At 35.3% G+C, this 19,185-nt stretch overlaps 1 protein-coding gene across 4 annotated transcripts in view; it reads left to right on the top strand.

The window, feature by feature from the left end:
- The window catches only part of LOC103710026 (nuclear-pore anchor), a 63,015-nt gene that overhangs the window by 19,894 nt on the left and 23,936 nt on the right, over positions 1-19,185 (top strand). For all 4 annotated transcript variants that reach the window (XM_008795598.4, XM_008795599.4, XM_008795600.4 and 1 more), the window contains exons 21-28: positions 1,271-1,373; positions 1,643-1,777; positions 1,859-1,957; positions 2,278-2,319; positions 2,414-2,467; positions 4,606-4,785; positions 4,882-4,929; positions 18,196-18,246. In XM_008795598.4, the coding sequence (XP_008793820.2) occupies positions 1,271-1,373; positions 1,643-1,777; positions 1,859-1,957; positions 2,278-2,319; positions 2,414-2,467; positions 4,606-4,785; positions 4,882-4,929; positions 18,196-18,246 (712 nt within the window). The remainder of the gene's footprint in view (positions 1-1,270; positions 1,374-1,642; positions 1,778-1,858; positions 1,958-2,277; positions 2,320-2,413; positions 2,468-4,605; positions 4,786-4,881; positions 4,930-18,195; positions 18,247-19,185) is intronic.

The raw sequence follows: 19,185 nt of genomic DNA on the forward strand, positions 1-19,185 counted from the left end.
TCAGTAGTCCATGTGAATTCATATTGGCCCATAAATTGGTCAATATTTCAGTATGAATATGATTATAAATATTGAAGTCTATATGGTATATTATGTTTTATTGACTATTATTTTATTTTTTATTATTTTTATTTTGTCTTACAATTATAAAATATAATAAGTAAGTATATTTTATAATTATAAAATATAGTAAGTAAGTATATTTTATAATTATAAAATATAATAACATATTTAAGTTCTAACATTTGAGATGGATTGATGAAACTTTAGCTAGCTCACTAGGTGCTCAGCAGCTGCAATGGCTATAACAAACATTTGAGATAGTGCCTCTTTTTTAATTGGTGACTTAGTTGTAAGAATTTATTATTTATGAGCCATAGTAATTTCATCTATCAAGGAAACTCTTACACAAGTCGGCTCAGACTTAAAACTACATATTGACTCGAGACACTTATGTCAATAGTCAAAGAATTTATGATTAACTGTTTATTGTTTTCCAATCACAATTTTATACAACTCAGCTTAGACTTAAGGTAGATATACCCTTTTCTTTATGACTGCTCGCAGTTTTCTCATCTGTTAGACATATTTGTTTAAATGCTAACAAATCAAAGAGCACATTACTTTGGTATTTTGACTATTATTATTTCTTTTAATACCTTGTAGATTGGAATCATTATCTAGTTCCAGACTATTTTATTTGCTTGTTTTATTGGGAGTCTTAATTATTATGAAAATGTATACTGTTTTCATAATATTTCTTTTGTGTTTTTAGGACAAGTCGGAGCTATGTAACTCTCTTCTATATTTTGGTTTGTTTACTGTTTCTCTATGGTTATTTGTCATTCTAGGATGATAGGTGATCATTGACTGTATGATGCAAGTATACAGTCAAAAAAATTTTAGAGAATGACTGGAAAAATTAAAAATATCTTTTTACGAAAATATTAAAAATGGATTTAATTAGTGCCTTGTGGACCCAATGCTGGTCCTGGTACCAGCCTAGTGTGCTACATGCCTGCACTTGAAATCTTTTCGCTATGTGATTTTGATATTTTTTCAGAGGTGCTTATCAGTGCATAGATTAACCGAGCAGTCATCTGCATGTGGAAGAACATGTTTATTCTTTCTTTTCCTCATCTTTCTGTGCTGCGAATCAGTAAATGCTAGCTCCTGTACTTCTAGTTCTCCAATATTAATGTTTATATTTGCCCTCTTTTCATGCCTAGTTTTAAAAATTGTATTGGGTATATTCTTATGTTTCAATTAGGGGCGAGCTTACATCGATACGTTCAGAGCGTGATAAGATGATCCTGGAAGCCAGTTTTGCTAGGGAAAGACTTGATAGTTTCAAGAAAGAATTTGAACACCAGGTAGCTTTTAAACATATCCTTTCCCCTTTTTACGTTGCGCACTTTGTTGGTTGTCCTATGGCATCTTTTATCATCATTTCTCATTTTCATTTCATTGGATTTTATGTTTACACTGTACTTAATTGGATGCTTTTCGTTTATATGCAAGGCAGGTATCGAATGTTCACTATTAACCAAGAGGAATCCATTTTGAAAAATGTGTTCTGTTCATTTAAAGATTATTTTATCGTTGTGTCTGGTTAATGCATTGTCTTTTTAATTTACTGCAGAGAAAGGAGGCAAATGCAGTTTCAGCTAGAAATGTGGAGTTGACACACTTGCTGGTTGATTATCAAAAACGTCTCCGAGAAAGTTCTGATTCTTTACAAGCCTCGGAGGAGAATTTACGAAAGCTTTCTATGGAGGTAGGGAAATTTCCATTTTTGTATGTCAAAAAGCGTATGCGGTGATGAGGGTCATCATACCATATATATCTATGTCAACAGGTGTCTATTTTGAAGCACGAAAAGGAAATCCTTATAAACTCGGAGAAAAGAGCTTCTGATGAAGTTCGCAGTCTGTCTGAGAGAGTGCACCGTCTGCAGGTTTTAGCAACTTATTTTGATTGTCATCACCTAGCTATGTTTTGGCTTGGTTTCATGACCATCCTTGCTATTTTTATTTCTATTGCATATGTTCTTGTGATTCTGGTAGTGTGTATGATTATTTGTTGTGCATTTCTAGGTGTGTATTTCTAGGGTGCATTTTTAATGTGTTATTGCTTGTGTCTCTATATACTTACGTGAGTTTGTGGCTTGCACATATGTTTTCCTACTTGGTTGTCATGTCTGCTTTCAGTGCAGTTGACTTTATACAATATTGAGATGGTGTTTTGCTCCTTTTTGATTTGTTGATGTTGTTGCAGTCAAGCCTGGACACCATTCAAAACACTGAGGAGGTTCGAGAGGTATATTTTTCATAATTCATTTTCTTTTATAATCTTTTCTTTGACTTCATATTTCTAGTCATATATTTACAACATCTGTGCATGGATAATGCAGACTGCAAGAGCTGCAGAGAGAAGAAAACATGACAAGTATCTAAAACAAGTTGAAGTAAGGCTACCATTTTGTGTCCATACTGCTGTATCGGAATCATTCTTTATAAAGTCAATTACTTACTTTCTTGTCTATACATGGACCCCAATCTCACCAAACAAATGGACATGCTTCCCCAATGCAGTTTGGTCTTGTTCTATAATTTGGGGCTGTGCAGACCTCAATTTCCCTTGTCAGTATACTTCTTCTTCCTTATGTGTGGTGTAGGTACTAAAAGCATATGAAGGTTCTGAGAACATCACTCAATAGGGATTTTGAAATATTCCACTATTATATTACTAGCAATCATCTTGGTTTCATGAAAGAAATATTGGAATGTTTTTTTTACAAAAGAGACTGTACTTTCTCTGATCTCCACAAAATGAATCATTAACCGGACCATTCCTTTCATTAAATGGACAGTTACTGCCCATATTAACTTTGAGGAAACCATTGAGATTATTTTTATTAGTGGTGTTGCTCTGTAACTTTCCATGTGTTTCTCCTTTCCCCCCCCTCTGCCTGGGCATACAAGGGAAAATGTGGCACCTAGTCAGAAGGTGGGACTTGTGCAGGTGCTTGGGTAGATTTGTGTTAAAATATTTTCAATAAAAGTTACACTCAAATAATATATTATAATAACAAGAAAGTTAGAAATTGTATCAAAAAATATTAAACTGTAAAATAGGGAAATTACGAAGGCACCTTCTTATTTATTCTAAGACCTAGATAATTGAATATGGCATTAATCTGTAAGATTAAAAATATCCCTGTTTAACTGTATAATAGTGTTAATATTTGATTCATAAGATTACAAATGCCCCCGGGTAAATGTTTGGACCTGGTTTTAGAATTTGGTATGGAATGCCATTTTGAATTCTGTGCTTCAAATGTGCACCTTTTTCATTTGGGGTTACTGTGGGAATCATGCAATTGACATGGGCCTTCCATTGTGATACCCTTTGCATTCTGAAACCTTACCAATGGGATTTGAGGCAATTTTTGGAGGCCTTGCCTTGAGACATGAAGCAACAAACCTAAAACAATCCTTTTTTAAAGCAAAGATTGGGAGTAGACAGTTAATATAAACTTAATGAAGCTTCTAAGCTGCAAGTATGCTTTCTTGGCACTGCTGAGAAATAGTGTTTATAAGTTGATGTGTGATATGCTTTATATCCTGGCCAGCCTCACGTAATACCTGATCTTTGAAGAATAGCCAAAACCTGTCTCTCCTAAGCTATGTAGGGCGAGGCAAGTTTCTTGCACAAGGTGGCAGGGTCACATACTGGGTTTGCCCAGGTGGTCAGGTCTGAGGAAGGACAGCTGGAGGATCACATAACCTCAGGCAGTTACCTTTTCAAATGTTGCTGTTTTATCCTTCTTAATTTGTTCTGTTTCTTATTTCCTACTTTAAGGACCACTTTAAACATCATTTGTTTTATGTATACATTTCTGAATCCATTTCCCTTGTTGACAGTCACGTTTTCCAGAACATTTTATTCACTGACGTGAACATCTGTTGTGGTATTATTTTAAAACTAACTAGCTTTCATGTCTTGTATATTTTGAGGACAAGTATTTCTTTTTCAACCTTTAGGGTCTTTTCTTTTGACCATTGTTACACATCTCTTCTCTCTCTCTCTTTGTGTTTGTCCTAATTAAGGTTTAAAGTATTCGGTGTTCATAATGCTAATCAGTACCTTACTGGTACATTATGATACGTTCTTGACCATTGTTACACATCTGTTCTCTCCCTTTTTTGTTTGTCCTAAGAGGTTCAGAGTGCTGGTGTCCATACCCCTGCCATTACCTTACTGGTTCAGTACGATACTGGAAGGTGACGTGGTATGTCTGCTAGTGCTGGCACCTTCAGAATTGAAATGTCATACCATGTGGCTGTACAGTATGGTATTGACTATTGAGGGGCATACCAATGTTGGTACCTTACTGGGTTCACTATGAAATCACTATGATATGGCTTGAAATTATGATTACTACATTACTACTTTTCGTCATCATTACTCGTGATCTTTTGTGAGGTTTGATCATCTGACGCCTTTCTTGCATGTATGCTTAAAAATCTTTTTCTTTTTTAAATTATATTACATGTCACGTTGTCCTTACATGAGTGCTTTATTTAAATCTCTTCTGTTCAGAGAGATTGGGCAGAAACTAAGAAGGAACTTCAGGAGGAGCGAGATCATGTTCGTGCACTAATGCTTGATAGGGAAAAGGCAATGGATAATTCCATGAGACAGGTGGATGAAATGAGAAAAGAATTAGCTGATGCTTGGCGAGCTGTTGCTTCAGCTGAATCAAGGGCTGCCGTGGCAGAGGTTTTTCTTATGATTCTGGAATGATAAAGCACTTTAAATAACAAATTCTTATGCTTTTGCTGTAAGTCTGTAACTGAGGTTAATGTTTGTGTTTAGGCTCGGTGCTCTGATCTGGAAGCCAAACTCGGCTGTACGGAGAAAAAGGTGGCTGTTTAGTCATTTGTTTCGTTAATTACTTTAATTTTGTTTTCCTAATAAATTTTTTTGCCTTTACATGTTATCGACTATGTTGCAGCTTGATGTTATGCTATTGTCTTGAATCTCTCAGGATATTTCCTATACGATTTTTATTTTACAATGTATTTTATCTTATTATTCAACTGACTATCGTTATTATGTGGCTTGGCTGATGCATGAATGCATGAGAGGGCATAGAAAATATTCTTGTAGTAAGTCTCTATGTTATCTTGTTCATTATTTTGCATTTAAAAGACCATTTCATAGCAAGGTTTTAAATATTGGTAGGAAGGTGGGGCGTCCCACCGTCCCAAGTGTTGGGACGAGACGAGCCATGAAATGGCCCGCGATAAGATGGGGCATCCACCTTTTGGAGTGCTGGGATGTAGGGTATCAATCCATGGGAAAATTGGGATGGTCCTATCCCACAATATTTAAAACCTTAGTTTATAATATGGTAAGATTGAGGCTAAGGAGTCTTTGATGGCATTCTAACAACTCCTTAATTAATAAAGTTGCATAGAAAAAGAAGTGTTTTTGAAATAATTTTTAAAAAATTAATGAGCACAATGCATGGTGGTTGTGAAGACATATGAAAGGAGCATAAGATTACAATTTTTACACAGAATTTATATAAGCATTCGAATGAGAGGAAGTAAAAATCCATGTTTATTAATGCCCTAAGAGTTCAAATACATTCAGAGGATGAATTTTTTTCTTTTGGTTGGTTGGGGGGGGGGTGCAAAATATAAACTGTTAGTGAGTGTTCATCTGAATGGTATTGGAAATTTAGATGGCCTCCATAGGAGGTTGTTGCCCAAGGTGACAATCCAAGAGGGGGGGGTGAATTGGTTTCTTCTAATTTTGGTGCTTTTAAAAACTTTCGTAATTAAGTGCGGTGGATGCTTACTTAGATTATTTGAGTGAGTTAAACTAATGCAAGAATAGAAGATAATGCAAGAGAAAATGAAAGCACAAACACAACGCAAACACAACAATATATAGTGGTTCGGTGCTCTCCTTAGCACCTACGTCCACTCCCCAAGCGTCCCCTTGGGAATTCACTATAATCTCGCGGATTACAGTTGGATTATTTTCCGGGGTCACAATCCAAAAACCTTTGTTGGTTTTGCGGGCTCACCAACGAACCTATACACTTGGTTTTCCGGGTTCACCAAAAACCTTTGTTGGTTTTGCGGGCTCACCAACGAACCTATACACTTGGTTTTTCGGGTTCACCAAAAACCTTTGTTGGTTTTGCGGGCTCACCAACGAACCTATACACTTGGTTTTCCGGGTTCACCAAAAACCTTTACAAAGTGTTTAACAAATAAAAAAGAAAAGATTCAAACTCCTAAATGAGCATATAAAACAATATGAACTACAAAGAAGAGTTAGAAAGTATTTATCGCTTTGAAGTCGCTTTGCTCTTCTTTGTCAAGGATGCTTCACTCTTCAAGGGAGGATGGAGCTCTTGATGCCTCTTTGAATCTGCTCAATCCCTTTCCTTGATTCTTGAATGAAGCTCTTGATGAAGGAGATTAGGGCTCTTTTGTTTTCTTGTGTATTCTTTGATATCCCACTCAAAAGTTCTTCTCTCTGATGAATAGTGCCCCTTTAAATAGTTTCCAACCTTCCTTGGACAAGCCCCAATGGTCAGATTTGAAAAACTAGCCGTTACTCACCTTGGGAAGGACAAAAAGTACATCTGCAGAACTAGCCGTTACTGTTCAGCCCGTGTTTGGGTCGGCTCAACCTGTCCTTGGGTCGACCCAATTTTGCCTTGGGTCGACTCAAACATTCCTTGGGTCGACCCTCTCAGAAACCACAGAAACCTCAATTTCAGCCTTCCTTCCCATGGGTCGACCCAACCATTCTTTGGGTCGACTCAAAGTTCACTTGGGTCGACTCAACTTCTTCTTGGGTCGACCCTCTCAGTAATTCCAGAGAATCATTTTCTGTCTGTCTTTCTGTCTTGCCTTTGGGTCGACCCTCTCAGGGTTTGGGTCGACTCAAGCTTGGGTCGACTCAACCACTGTGTGGGTCGACCCTCTCAGTAAATCCAGAGAGCATTCTTCTGTTGTGTTTTGAGGTTCTTTGGAGGTTGGGTCGACTCATGCTTACCTTGGGTCGACCCAACTCACTGTTCATTTGTGCCATTTTTGCAGGAGTGTGCCAGATGACTTCTTGATGTACCGGGGTCGACCTAATCAACCTGTGGGTCGACTCAAACCACACTTTGCTGCATTCTCAAGGTTAGATTCATCCAAATGAACAAGGCCATTTATCCATTTTCAATTAAACAAATATACTGAGAGTAATGAACTTATAAATGAAGTATCAATTTAACTTATAGCATGCTCTAGATAATTGCTTGTTAATCATCAAAATAACACTATCATCCTCAATCTCCCCCTTTTTGATGATTACAAAATAAAGAGTATATGCCTATTGATACTTGTCTTTAAAATCAGTTTATAAAAGGGATTAAACTGCTGAATTTCAGCTTTTCATATATACTTGTGAAATCTCCCCCTATATCATTTAAATGTTGCCAATTTGACTCTTTGAATTGCTCCCCCTTTCATTTATAATTCATTAGCGATGAAACTTCAAAAAAATGAGATAAAACATGAGTTTCAGGTTATGTATCGAGGTGTGAAAGGTGCGTGCCAAATTCTGAAAATATATGTGCCAAATTCTGAAATTTGATATAAATTTTTGACTTGATCATTTTCATTGTTGCAAATTGCTCCCCCTTGGATGTATATGCTTTCCTATATGATTTTCAATTTGTTTTACAAAGTATTTCTCTTTCTTTCTTTACTTCTTCTCTTAGTTCTCTTTCTTTACTTCTCCCCCTTTTTGTTACTCTATTTACTTTATCTTTACTTCTCCCCTATTACTCTTTCTTTACTTCTCCCCCCTTTTGTTATCATCAAATAGGTACATGGGAAAAGATGCAATAAATAGCAAACATTCAAACTTCATTGATCAAAATAGGAACATTTGAGTACATTCATGTCCAAAAACAAAAACAGATACAATGTTCCTTAATCAAAGTTTAAAGATACATGATCAACACAAAATACATATGAGAACTAGATACATATCCTAGGCTCTAAACAAGATCGTGAGACTCTCCCGGATCGCTTGGCTACGGCTCTCTTGGGTCCCATTTCTCTAAGATCTTAAGGTAATATACTGTTTGGAGATGTTTGGAGGAGTTTGGAGAGTGGGGAATAGAGTATTCAGAAGAGGACAAGGGCAAACAGTGCCCTAACAATGCTCTCGGGTCCCCCTTTTAACAGTGGGGTCCCGATGTTGGGTCGACTCAAGAAATTTCTTCGGTCGACTCAACGTTGGGTCGACCCTATTCTGGGTTGGGTCGACCCAAGTGCAGAACTTTTCTTTTCTCTTCCTTTTTGCTTCTAAAAATTTTTTCTTGCTTCCAATCCGTATAAATTCTTTCTGGGACAATGATACATGAGTAAGGAATCTATAGATAACAAGTTTGACTCATGTTTCATGGGTTTTTGGAAATTGGAGGAATGTATCATGAGTTTTGTAAATATGTCGGCTAATAGTTTTTCAGTGCATATATGATCAATACATATGTTTCCATTTTGCACGTGATCCCTAATAAAATGATACCTTATTTCTATGTGTTTGGTTTTAGGAATGAGATATTTAGGATGTAAGCCAGAAGTGATCTCTAAATGTAGATTCCAAAGATAGTTTTGAAATCAAGTGTAGATGGAATCTTTTTCAAGTTATTTCAAGGAGTATCAAGAATAATATTCAAAGAAAGGCACGAATGAAAATCCAACATTTTTTTTTTAAAAATATATTAAGTATATAACAAAATGAGAGCAATCTAATTAATTTTCAGAGTATAGTATAAGAGCAGATAAAGATCAAAACTTATATACTCGAAAAACATAAGATTATGTTGAATCCTTAATTCTTAATGATTTCAAAGTTCTTTCATGATATGAAAATATTGGAGCATAGATACCAAAATATGAATTTATGCAATGTAGGATACATAAAATTCAGGGCTTTGAAAGTTCTATTAAAGCTCTCTTAAAGACTTTCTTTTACTCCTTTAAAGATCATAGCATCAAAATCAATTAAAATGAATTGGCTCAGGATTGAAACACTAAAGTGCAAGCCAATAAAAGCTCATTAGTGGATTCCAAAGTAAATTTTCAATACTAAGACAAATGGAATCCTTTTCACTTAGTTTTCAAAACAAGTGATTTACCGATTAAGTACAGATGAAAATCCAACTTTCAAAAGATATTCAATGAAGCACGAAGTTTAATACCACTTTACATTTAGTATTCTTTCTCTCATCTTTAGTTGTGAATTTACATGATTAAGTTCTATATGATCTCTGAAATTTTCTTTCTCCCCCTTAATTAATCATTCCATTTGAGAGTTTTAGAATTTGAAGATAATGTTCAATAAAATTGTCAATCTCGAAAATATATTTTATTTTCATAAGACTCAAGATTTGAGATAAGACAACCTTTATAGAACTCATCTCAAGGTATAAACTTATTATATAATTAAAGCAAGTCTTGCAATATAAGGAGGTTCATCAAAATCAATCCATAAAATTCAAGGTATGCATCAAATTAAGGTAACTTTAGGATAAGATACTGAATATCTAAAGCTCCCCCTTAAAAGATGCATTCTTCTTTAATTATTCTTATCTTTTGTTGAATTTCAGATTTTAATGATAAACGTGAATAAAACTGAAACTTTATGATATCAAGAATGTAGAGTGATCTAGAATTATTCAAAATTTATAGCAATCACTCTTTTTAATCTTTTAAGAACAAGTTATGCTTCCTCTTAATCTTTGAGAAAATGTACTGAAATATTAATCAGAAAATGATTCATTTGAAGCTCAAATTCTTTCAAAAGTATTTACATTTTCTTTCTTTTAAGAATCATTTGAGTGAGCTGAAATATTTCTAGACTTAAGATCATTCACTCTTTTAATAATATATATATACATATATATTTTGATGGAAGTCTTTAATAATGTAGGAGAGGAAAAACATATAGATGATCATTGAAGTATATATATTTATAGAACTCAATTTCTTAATCAAAGTTTTTCAGCAATGTATATATGAAGCACAATAAATCTTTTCAATATCAAAATAAAATCATATATTAAAAATATTTGTTTGCAATCAAGATCATCGAAAGACACATCATTCAGACCAATATTAGTACACTTTGAAGATAAGAAATGATATGTTTCAGATGCGTATCGGGGCAAGCAATCAAGGCATCAGAATTATTCTATTTTTCTTAAGCTGTAGTTTTATCTAGAAATTCATATTGAGTTTAAGCTTTTATACAAAATCAGATTCTGAATTTCATAAAGATTCTCAAGGAGGCTTTCAAAGTTGTAATTTGAGATATGTATCTTCACATTGTAACTCATCTTAAATCATTACGATTGAAAACACATATTTCAAACATATAAGAGCATATTCAGAATATTCGTATTTATGTTGAGTTTTGGTATGAATTTGAACATTATATACCAAAGTTAGGCAAGTTGAAGGATAAAACAAAATCAATTCATTTTGCCTAAATAGAGATATCCTTCTCTTCTCCTTTTTATAAATTTATTCAACTTTCAGATTTTAAAGATGATTGTGAACGACAATTCTGAAATTTCTTTTCAATAATACCAAATAAAAATTTTATGTAGTATTTCAAACATTCAATCAAATTGTCCAAGCATGGAGCATTACAAAATATTGAGAACCCATAATTCAAGACATTATGCCATATGCAAAATATATTATGTGTTAAGTCATGCATTAAAATATTAAGAACAAGCATGTCAATGATCAAAATCAATTCTTTTCAAATAAACTCCTCCTATTTAAATAGAATCTTGCACTGATTTCATCCTTAAAGTGTGTTTTCAAGTGATTAAAAATTTGACTTGATTCTTCTTATATACTTTCATTTTTACCTTCTTATGCTCTATACTCTATTTGCTCCCTATCCGGTGGAGTTGGAAGGGGCACGAGGTACTACCACTAGCCTCCCTCTTGTGCCGTCTCTAATATACCCTACACCAAATAGTTGGGTCAAATAGTGCCGGGTACTACCACTAGCCTTTCCATTGGCACCATCCCTATGATGAGCAATATAGAAATGTTAAAATGTTCACTTCAAGCTCTCCCTTTTAAGTGTAATTAATTACGGATTTTATCCCTTTCACTAGTCTCACAAATGTGCCGAATATATTATGCTTGTTTTGCTTTTCCTTAAGATTGAAGTATTTGCCTTTACTTAGATTTTACTTCTCTTGAATAATATCCATTTTCTTTTCTTTATCTCTCTCTCTTTTTGTTATTCTCAAGTAATTTACATGAAAGAGCAGAATAAGGAAATAATTTTATATGCTGCATATAAATGTATATCATGCAAACAGCATTTTCATTATGCCCAATGATTCATAGCTTATCACAAGTTATTTTGAATTAGAGATTTGAGGCATAAACTTGTGTATTTCATGGTTATGCATTATATAGGAAAAAGTAAACTTCAATTTAATCACACCATGAAACAATCATTACTAGCATGAGAATGAAGCATGATATCAAGATGATCAGCAATTAAAGTTTTAATCATGCTACCATATAATTTCAGACTATTGATTTTGCTCTACTAACTCACAAGAGAAGAGTTTAGATTACCAGTGCATTTAGCCAAATACCTTTTAGATTCTTTACACCCTTGGCTGAAGAAAATCTTCCTCTTTTTTTTTGTTTCCAAGGGAATGTTTATTGTATCTTTCATCGAGGTATCCTTCAAGTTGAAATTTCTTGCTCACAAATCCTGTATCATTAGCAAAATCTTTTTCTTTTCTTGAAGGCAATTCATTAGGTTCTCTAGGATACAAAAACATTCATACAACATATTTCTTAACTAGATGACTCAACATGAGACATGACACTAATTGAATTTGAGTCACTTTACTCAAGAGATTGCCTAAATATAAGCAAGCACAAGTCACTTGAACTAAAGAGATAATTTTATTAAATAATATGGTTCAAGGACACCCATGTGAGGCAATAAGAAGATTTATCAAAGTCAAACCAATTTCTTATTTTCAGAAGCAATTTAGCTTAAATTCTATTTGCTTAAGATAATTATCAATAAGATATACCAGTTAAGTTTTAATCAAATTATCTTAAATAGTTGTTTCTATCAAAATTCTGGTTATGATTCGGCTTTCAATACAAATAATCTTGTTTCAGAGAGATAGGCAATTTTCTTTTAGATTAATTAAGATTTTATATTTGACTTATGGGAGATGGTTCAAAGGAATTAATATTCATACTTTTAGAATATTTTTATGCTCAGATTAAACATGACGTTTTAACATTAATCAGTAGAATTTGAGATAATTTTATGTAAGGATATTAATCATTCAATCAAGGATACAATGATTATACTAAATGAAACACTTTAAAGATCAGATTTATTAATCTTAGATTTTTAGAATAGTCTTGAGAATTACTTATAAAGGAAAAACAATCCATTGTTATAAAACTTTTTAGTAGAATTCCCATTATGATCACGACACATTAATCATTTATGATTGAAACATATGATGCATATATGCGACTTATAGAGTAAATCATAATATATTTCAAATAATCACATAAGGAATGAGTGATATAATGATAAATTATACTCATACCTTCACAAATAATGAAATAAGATTTCATAAGTATTATGCTCAATAAAGTTTTAACATGAAGATATGAAATCAGCATCAAGTGTTTATACTAGAGAGGGAATTTAGATTTTGTAAACTTGAAGAAGAAGGTTATATATATATATCCATTCATTGTTTTCTTATCATGATACAAGCACTAGAAAGTTTCCTGCTAAAATCGTTGAGATAAGATTTAACATATGAGGCATTTAAAAACTTTGATGCAGAGAGTATCGTAATTTCATAAAAAGATAATTTCAATACACGAAGTAGAATGTTAAACCTTATACTAGATTTAATGAATAAATTGAGACTTATCTTTAATTATGTGTCAACGCACCCATTTGTATGAAAATTTCATTTGTTCCATGGGTAGCTTGGCACATCTACATCTACACCCTCATATTTTCATTTTGGGTACCCAAGCTTGCTTGGGTCCTTGAGGGTTAGTGCATATGGTTCCTTTTGGAATCCAAATCTGTTTAATCGTAATAACTTTACCATTTGATTTATTCGTATTAGAACCATAGGTAAAGTTGTTATGCCCATTCTTTTCGTGTTTGAGATAAGTTATCTTATTTAATGGTTTGCTTGGTGAATTGATAATCTTTTTCTCTAGAGATTTATTGTTAAGTAAGGAAGTCGAGCCAAATTTTGATTTATCATAATCAACATGTTGGCTTTCAAACATCATTTTTAATCTTTTTGAACTTACAGTGAATTTGTTAATAAAAGATTTTAATTGGTTGATTTCTTCATTTAGGTTTTGATTTTCTTTAATTAAATTCTGATTTTTCTGAATCAATTGTTCTGAATTTAACCTTAAGCTTTCATTTTCAGAATTTAGTTTGTCTTGTATTTCAGCAAAAGAATTTCTTTCTTTTGAAATTTTCAGATGTAGCTTTTTATTCTTTAAACTAAGCTTCTTGTATTCTAAGTATAAATCAGAAAATGCATCATGAAGTTCATCAAATGTAAAATCAGATTGAGCTTCAGTATGTACTTGATTTTTGAATGAGAAATCACTTTGTATTCGAGTACATACCTCATCTTCATGTGCCACAAAGCAAAGATCTTCAATTTCAGTTTGCTGCTCTTCTTCTTCTGAGCTAGTTTCAAATTCACTAGAAATGTTAGTGCATTCATATTTAACTTCAAGCATACTCCATATTTCCTTAGCAGTCATGCAAAAAGATATGTTATTAAGTTCACTATCATCCAATGCACAATATAGAATATTCATGGCTTTTACATTTTGCTGAGCCATTTTCTTATCATGATTAGCATTTGTATGTAGCCCATTGACTATGATACTCCATAAATCATAGTCATGTGCTTGAATGAAAATGCGCATGCGTGCTTTCCAATGTGTGTAGTTTATACCATCAAATAGTGGAGGTCTATCAATTAATTGTCCCTCACTTATAGAACATCCCACTTGGGTTGTCATGATCTTTAACTCTTGATTGTGAGATCAATAATTACTATTGGAGCACCTTGCTCTGATACCACTTGTTGCCCAAGGTGACAATCCAAGAGGGGGGGGGTGAATTGGTTTCTTCTAATTTTGGTGCTTTTAAAAACTTTCGTAATTAAGTGCGGTGGATGCTTACTTAGATTATTTGAGTGAGTTAAACTAATGCAAGAATAGAAGATAATGCAAGAGAAAATGAAAGCACAAACACAACGCAAACACAACAATATATAGTGGTTCGGTGCTCTCCTTAGCACCTACGTCCACTCCCCAAGCGTCCCCTTGGGAATTCACTATAATCTCGCGGATTACAGTTGGATTGTTTTCCGGGGTCACAATCCAAAAACCTTTGTTGGTTTTGCGGGCTCACCAACGAACCTATACACTTGGTTTTCCGGGTTCACCAAAAACCTTTGTTGGTTTTGCGGGCTCACCAACGAACCTATACACTTGGTTTTTCGGGTTCACCAAAAACCTTTGTTGATTTTGCGGGCTCACCAACGAACCTATACACTTGGTTTTCCGGGTTCACCAAAAACCTTTACAAAGTGTTTAACAAATAAAAAAGAAAAGATTCAAACTCCTAAATGAGCATATAAAACAATATGAACTACAAAGAAGAGTTAGAAAGTATTTATCGCTTTGAAGTCGCTTTGCTCTTCTTTGTCAAGGATGCTTCACTCTTCAAGGGAGGATGGAGCTCTTGATGCCTCTTTGAATCTGCTCAATCCCTTTCCTTGATTCTTGAATGAAGCTCTTGATGAAGGAGATTAGGGCTCTTTTGTTTTCTTGTGTATTCTTTGATATCCCACTCAAAAGTTCTTCTCTCTGATGAATAGTGCCCCTTTAAATAGTTTCCAACCTTCCTTGGACAAGCCCCAATGGTCAGATTTGAAAAACTAGCCGTTACTCACCTTGGGAAGGACAAAAAGTACATCTGCAGAACTAGCCGTTACTGTTCAGCCCGTGTTTGGGTCGGCTCAACCTGTCCTTGGGTCGATCCAACTTTGCCTTGGGTCGACTCAAACATTCCTTGGGTCGACCCTCTCAGAAACCACAGAAACCTCAATTTCAGCCTTCCTTCCCATGGGTCGACCCAACCATTCTTTGGGTCGACTCAAAGTTCACTTGGGTCGACTCAACTTCTTCTTGGGTCGACCCTCTCAGTAATTCCAGAGAACCATTTTCTGTCTGTCTTTCTGTCTTGCCTTTGGGTCGACCCTCTCAGGGTTTGGGTCGACTCAAGCTTGGGTCGACTCAACCACTGTGTGGGTCGACCCTCTCAGTAAATCCAGAGAGCATTCTTCTGTTGTGTTTTGAGGTTCTTTGGAGGTTGGGTCGACTCATGCTTACCTTGGGTCGACCCAACTCACTGTTCATTTGTGCCATTTTTGCAGGAGTGTGCCAGATGACTTCTTGATGTACCGGGGTCGACCCAATCAACCTGTGGGTCGACTCAAATCACACTTTGCTGCATTCTCAAGGTTAGATTCATCCAAATGAACAAGGCCATTTATCCATTTTCAATTAAACAAATATACTGAGAGTAATGAACTTATAAATGAAGTATCAATTTAACTTATAGCATGCTCTAGATAATTGCTTGTTAATCATCAAAATAACACTATCATCCTCAGAGGTATTTCCTTCAATTTAAAACACTGAACAATGGTTACGGTTGTTCACTGGGAAGGCATTTTAACTGTTCATTGGTTATGGTCCAACTGTGATGTGTATTTATTTGATTAATTGAGTGCTACATGTGCTTCATCGTTGATTTGATTAATTGTTTGATTGTGTGAACTGAACTGATTGAGCAGCAAAATATCCATTTCTTTTATAGTTCGCATTATTGGAGTGTCTTGTTTTAGCAAAACCACTTAAGGTGATTCAATGTATATTTTTGGTGTTTGAAAATTGAATACTGTCTCGAGCCTTTCTCATGACAAGTTGATTTCTATTTTTTTCTTGAAAGGGTGTCAAAATGGTCAAAAAGCCATCAATACCCTCCATTGTGTATGTGTGCAAACTTTTTATGTCATCAGCTGGTCTTTCAAGTGGTCATATTGGTTAGTTTAGACGGTTCAAATGAAAACACATTCGATGAAATAGAAATACTTAAATCTTAAGCTGTTAGTAACAATTCTTTGACAGTGACACGAGCAACAAGAAAATAGAAAGCAAAAACAGCTAAAAACTACAATTGTTGTCCGATTATCTGACCCATTTTGAGTAGTGCTACATGAAGTATGTTATAGCAAATATTTTGAAAGGAAATATCTGAACTCTTTTTGGCTTACTTTTGGTCCACTTAAGTGGCAGGGGACCATATACTGCTACTATTGTATATATGCAGCATTTTTAATTACCTTTTTATGCTTCGCTTGTAATTGAAGGAACTTTCTAGATTTGATGAAAGGACTGTCTTCTCTACACCTAATTCTCTACTTAGTTTGCCTGTGCTAAAGACAGGTTCAGTAAAAGAATGATTGATGATATGTACATAATCAATTATGCTTCGCCATATCGGCTCGAACCAGGTGGTACGGGACGCACCATACCGGTACTCGATACAGGTGGCGTACCGACATTCAGTACACCGAAAAGACTTTGTACCATACCATACCGACACAATGCTCGTGTGGCACTAGTGCGGGGTCTGATATCGATACGGCGAACCTTGAATCACTTCTTATGTATGGCAACTATGTGCAGTTACGGACCCTTACATTGTTGTGTGTTGTGCAAGTCCTAGGTGCAAGGTTCGCTGTTTTGGGGGTGGATCGGCACGATTCCACCCCTTAGTTCAAGAAACTAGCGAGGGAAGGGGAGAGGGAGAAGGAAAGAGAGGCAAAGAGAGAGAGGGAGGGGGAGAGAGAGAGATGCAAGAAGAGGGAGAGAGAGATAGGGGGCTCAGAAGCCCTCCTCTCCTTCACTTCGCTTGTTCGCAGGCCACAGTTTGCCGACTTCACTTAAAGAAGGGCAAAAAAAATTAGGGCCAAGCCCGTGTTTCGTTCGAAAGAAAGGCTTCGTCCAGTGGGGCGTGCGAATGAGCGGAGGAGGATAGGAGGGTTTCCGAGCCCCTTCTCTTTCCCCCTCCCTCTCTCCCCCCTTCCCTCTCTCTCTTTCTACTCTCTTTCCTTCTCTCCTCTTTCTGGCTCCCCTTTCTCGGCACACGACAAGTCGGTATAGCACAATGTCATACCGTACCGTATTGCTGGGATGGATCCAGTAATTGACCTTGCTTTGGTGTGAGTGCTTCTTTACATGCTCCACAATGAAGTAAGAAAAGAAAAAAAATCATGTGCAAAATATGAAATATTTGGCAGATGTAACCATCAGATTCCATGAGGGTGAGCCCTAGGGCAACAGTAAGGTTTCTCCTTTGCGACCTAGTTGTCGTTGGGTTCAAAATATGGGAACAACCTCTACTCATGCGGAGGTAAGGCATGTTTGTGCCTCTTGAGTCCCTATGGTGGCGGGAGCCTTGTGTATTTGGCTGCTCTAACTAGCGGATTCCATCTGCAGTCATATGAAGACTTGCTTCTTTGAAGTGTTTTCTAGCTTTTGATTGTTCAACTACATGAGAGTAAATGCTGCTGCTTGTTTTAACTTAAGGAGGCCATTATTAATTTTGCTTGTATGCATATTCCAAAAACTTAAATAATGTTTCTTCATGTGAGATAACTTCATTCTTGTTTTTTTTCCCTTGATTGTGTGCTTTTTAAAGTGTGTATCGGCAACACAATCTTAAACTAAGAGATCATGTAATTTCCATTTGGCCATGCTAGATAAAGGCTTATGTGCCTTATTTTTCTGTGGCAGTAATTTGATACAAAAGGCCTGACATGAAATTAATAGATGGCAACAAATCATTCTCCAAAATTGAGGGTCTAGATTTTCATTAGTATCCAACTTTATCTTGAGGTTTTGGAGCTTATCAATTTATTATTGTTATTGTTATTTTTATTATTATTTGCTACACATGCAGGTGATTAAGAAGAGCGGTGGAAATGATCCTTCAGCATTTTCTACAGATGAGGTATGGATATCTTCTATTGAGTTAGTTTCCCTTGTCTGGATATCCAGTTTTCTAGTTCACATATAAGTAGGTTGAGAATACATCATGCATGGACTATGCATCTCGTATGAATTTGGCATTGATCAATTTTATGGCATGGAAGTTTGCATTTATGTATGTGTGAAGGTCTAATGAACATTTTTATAAATCGTCTCTGCTTTATCGAGGTAAACTAAGTTTACTATAGTTATAAGTGGCCCTTTTCTTTAATCCTGATTTTCTTTGATATTGGCCTGTGCATACCTTGTGGGCCCAGTCCATGGTGCAGGGTGTGCTGCTTAGTGTCCATCCATATGGACCTGTATTGACATGTGCTGGTTCAGTTACTTGTGTATGAAACTAGGAGAGCATTGTTGACTATAGCATGATCAGTGATCATTGTTGCCATTGCTCATAGCTTATGGTTTACATCTGAAAGTTAGGCATTACTAAATTACTGTGCGTGGCATTACTAAATTATCGTATGGATTCCAACCCTACTTGTGCTTTTTCAACGTCCTTACTCTTGTTCTATAACTACCATTTTTGATTATTCTAGTTCTTAGTTGGTCTGCTATTGTTTATCATCTTGTTCATGATTATCAGGGTGGCTTCATGGCCTTTAAACTGAGTGCCCTGCATGCCTTGCGGTTAAGCTCTTAAGAGGATTGGGTAGGGACTTGGATGTCTTTGAAAAGAAGATGTTGAAGAGGAAAAATGACTAAGAGAAATGGAGAAAAAAGAAAGCAGAGGAAGAGAATTAAAGCAAAAGAAAATATGAAGAAACTACTTAACATTGGTAGTCAATTTGTGCTGCATGCTGGGACTAGGTCGTTTTTGTAGCTCTGGTGAAGCCACAAGGAGGAGACATGCTACATTTAAGACCGTGTATCATTATTGAAGTAAAAATACTGTCACGCA

Source organism: Phoenix dactylifera, chromosome 7 (genome assembly GCF_009389715.1).
Source record: "Phoenix dactylifera cultivar Barhee BC4 chromosome 7, palm_55x_up_171113_PBpolish2nd_filt_p, whole genome shotgun sequence".
Taxonomy (NCBI): domain Eukaryota; kingdom Viridiplantae; phylum Streptophyta; class Magnoliopsida; order Arecales; family Arecaceae; genus Phoenix; species Phoenix dactylifera.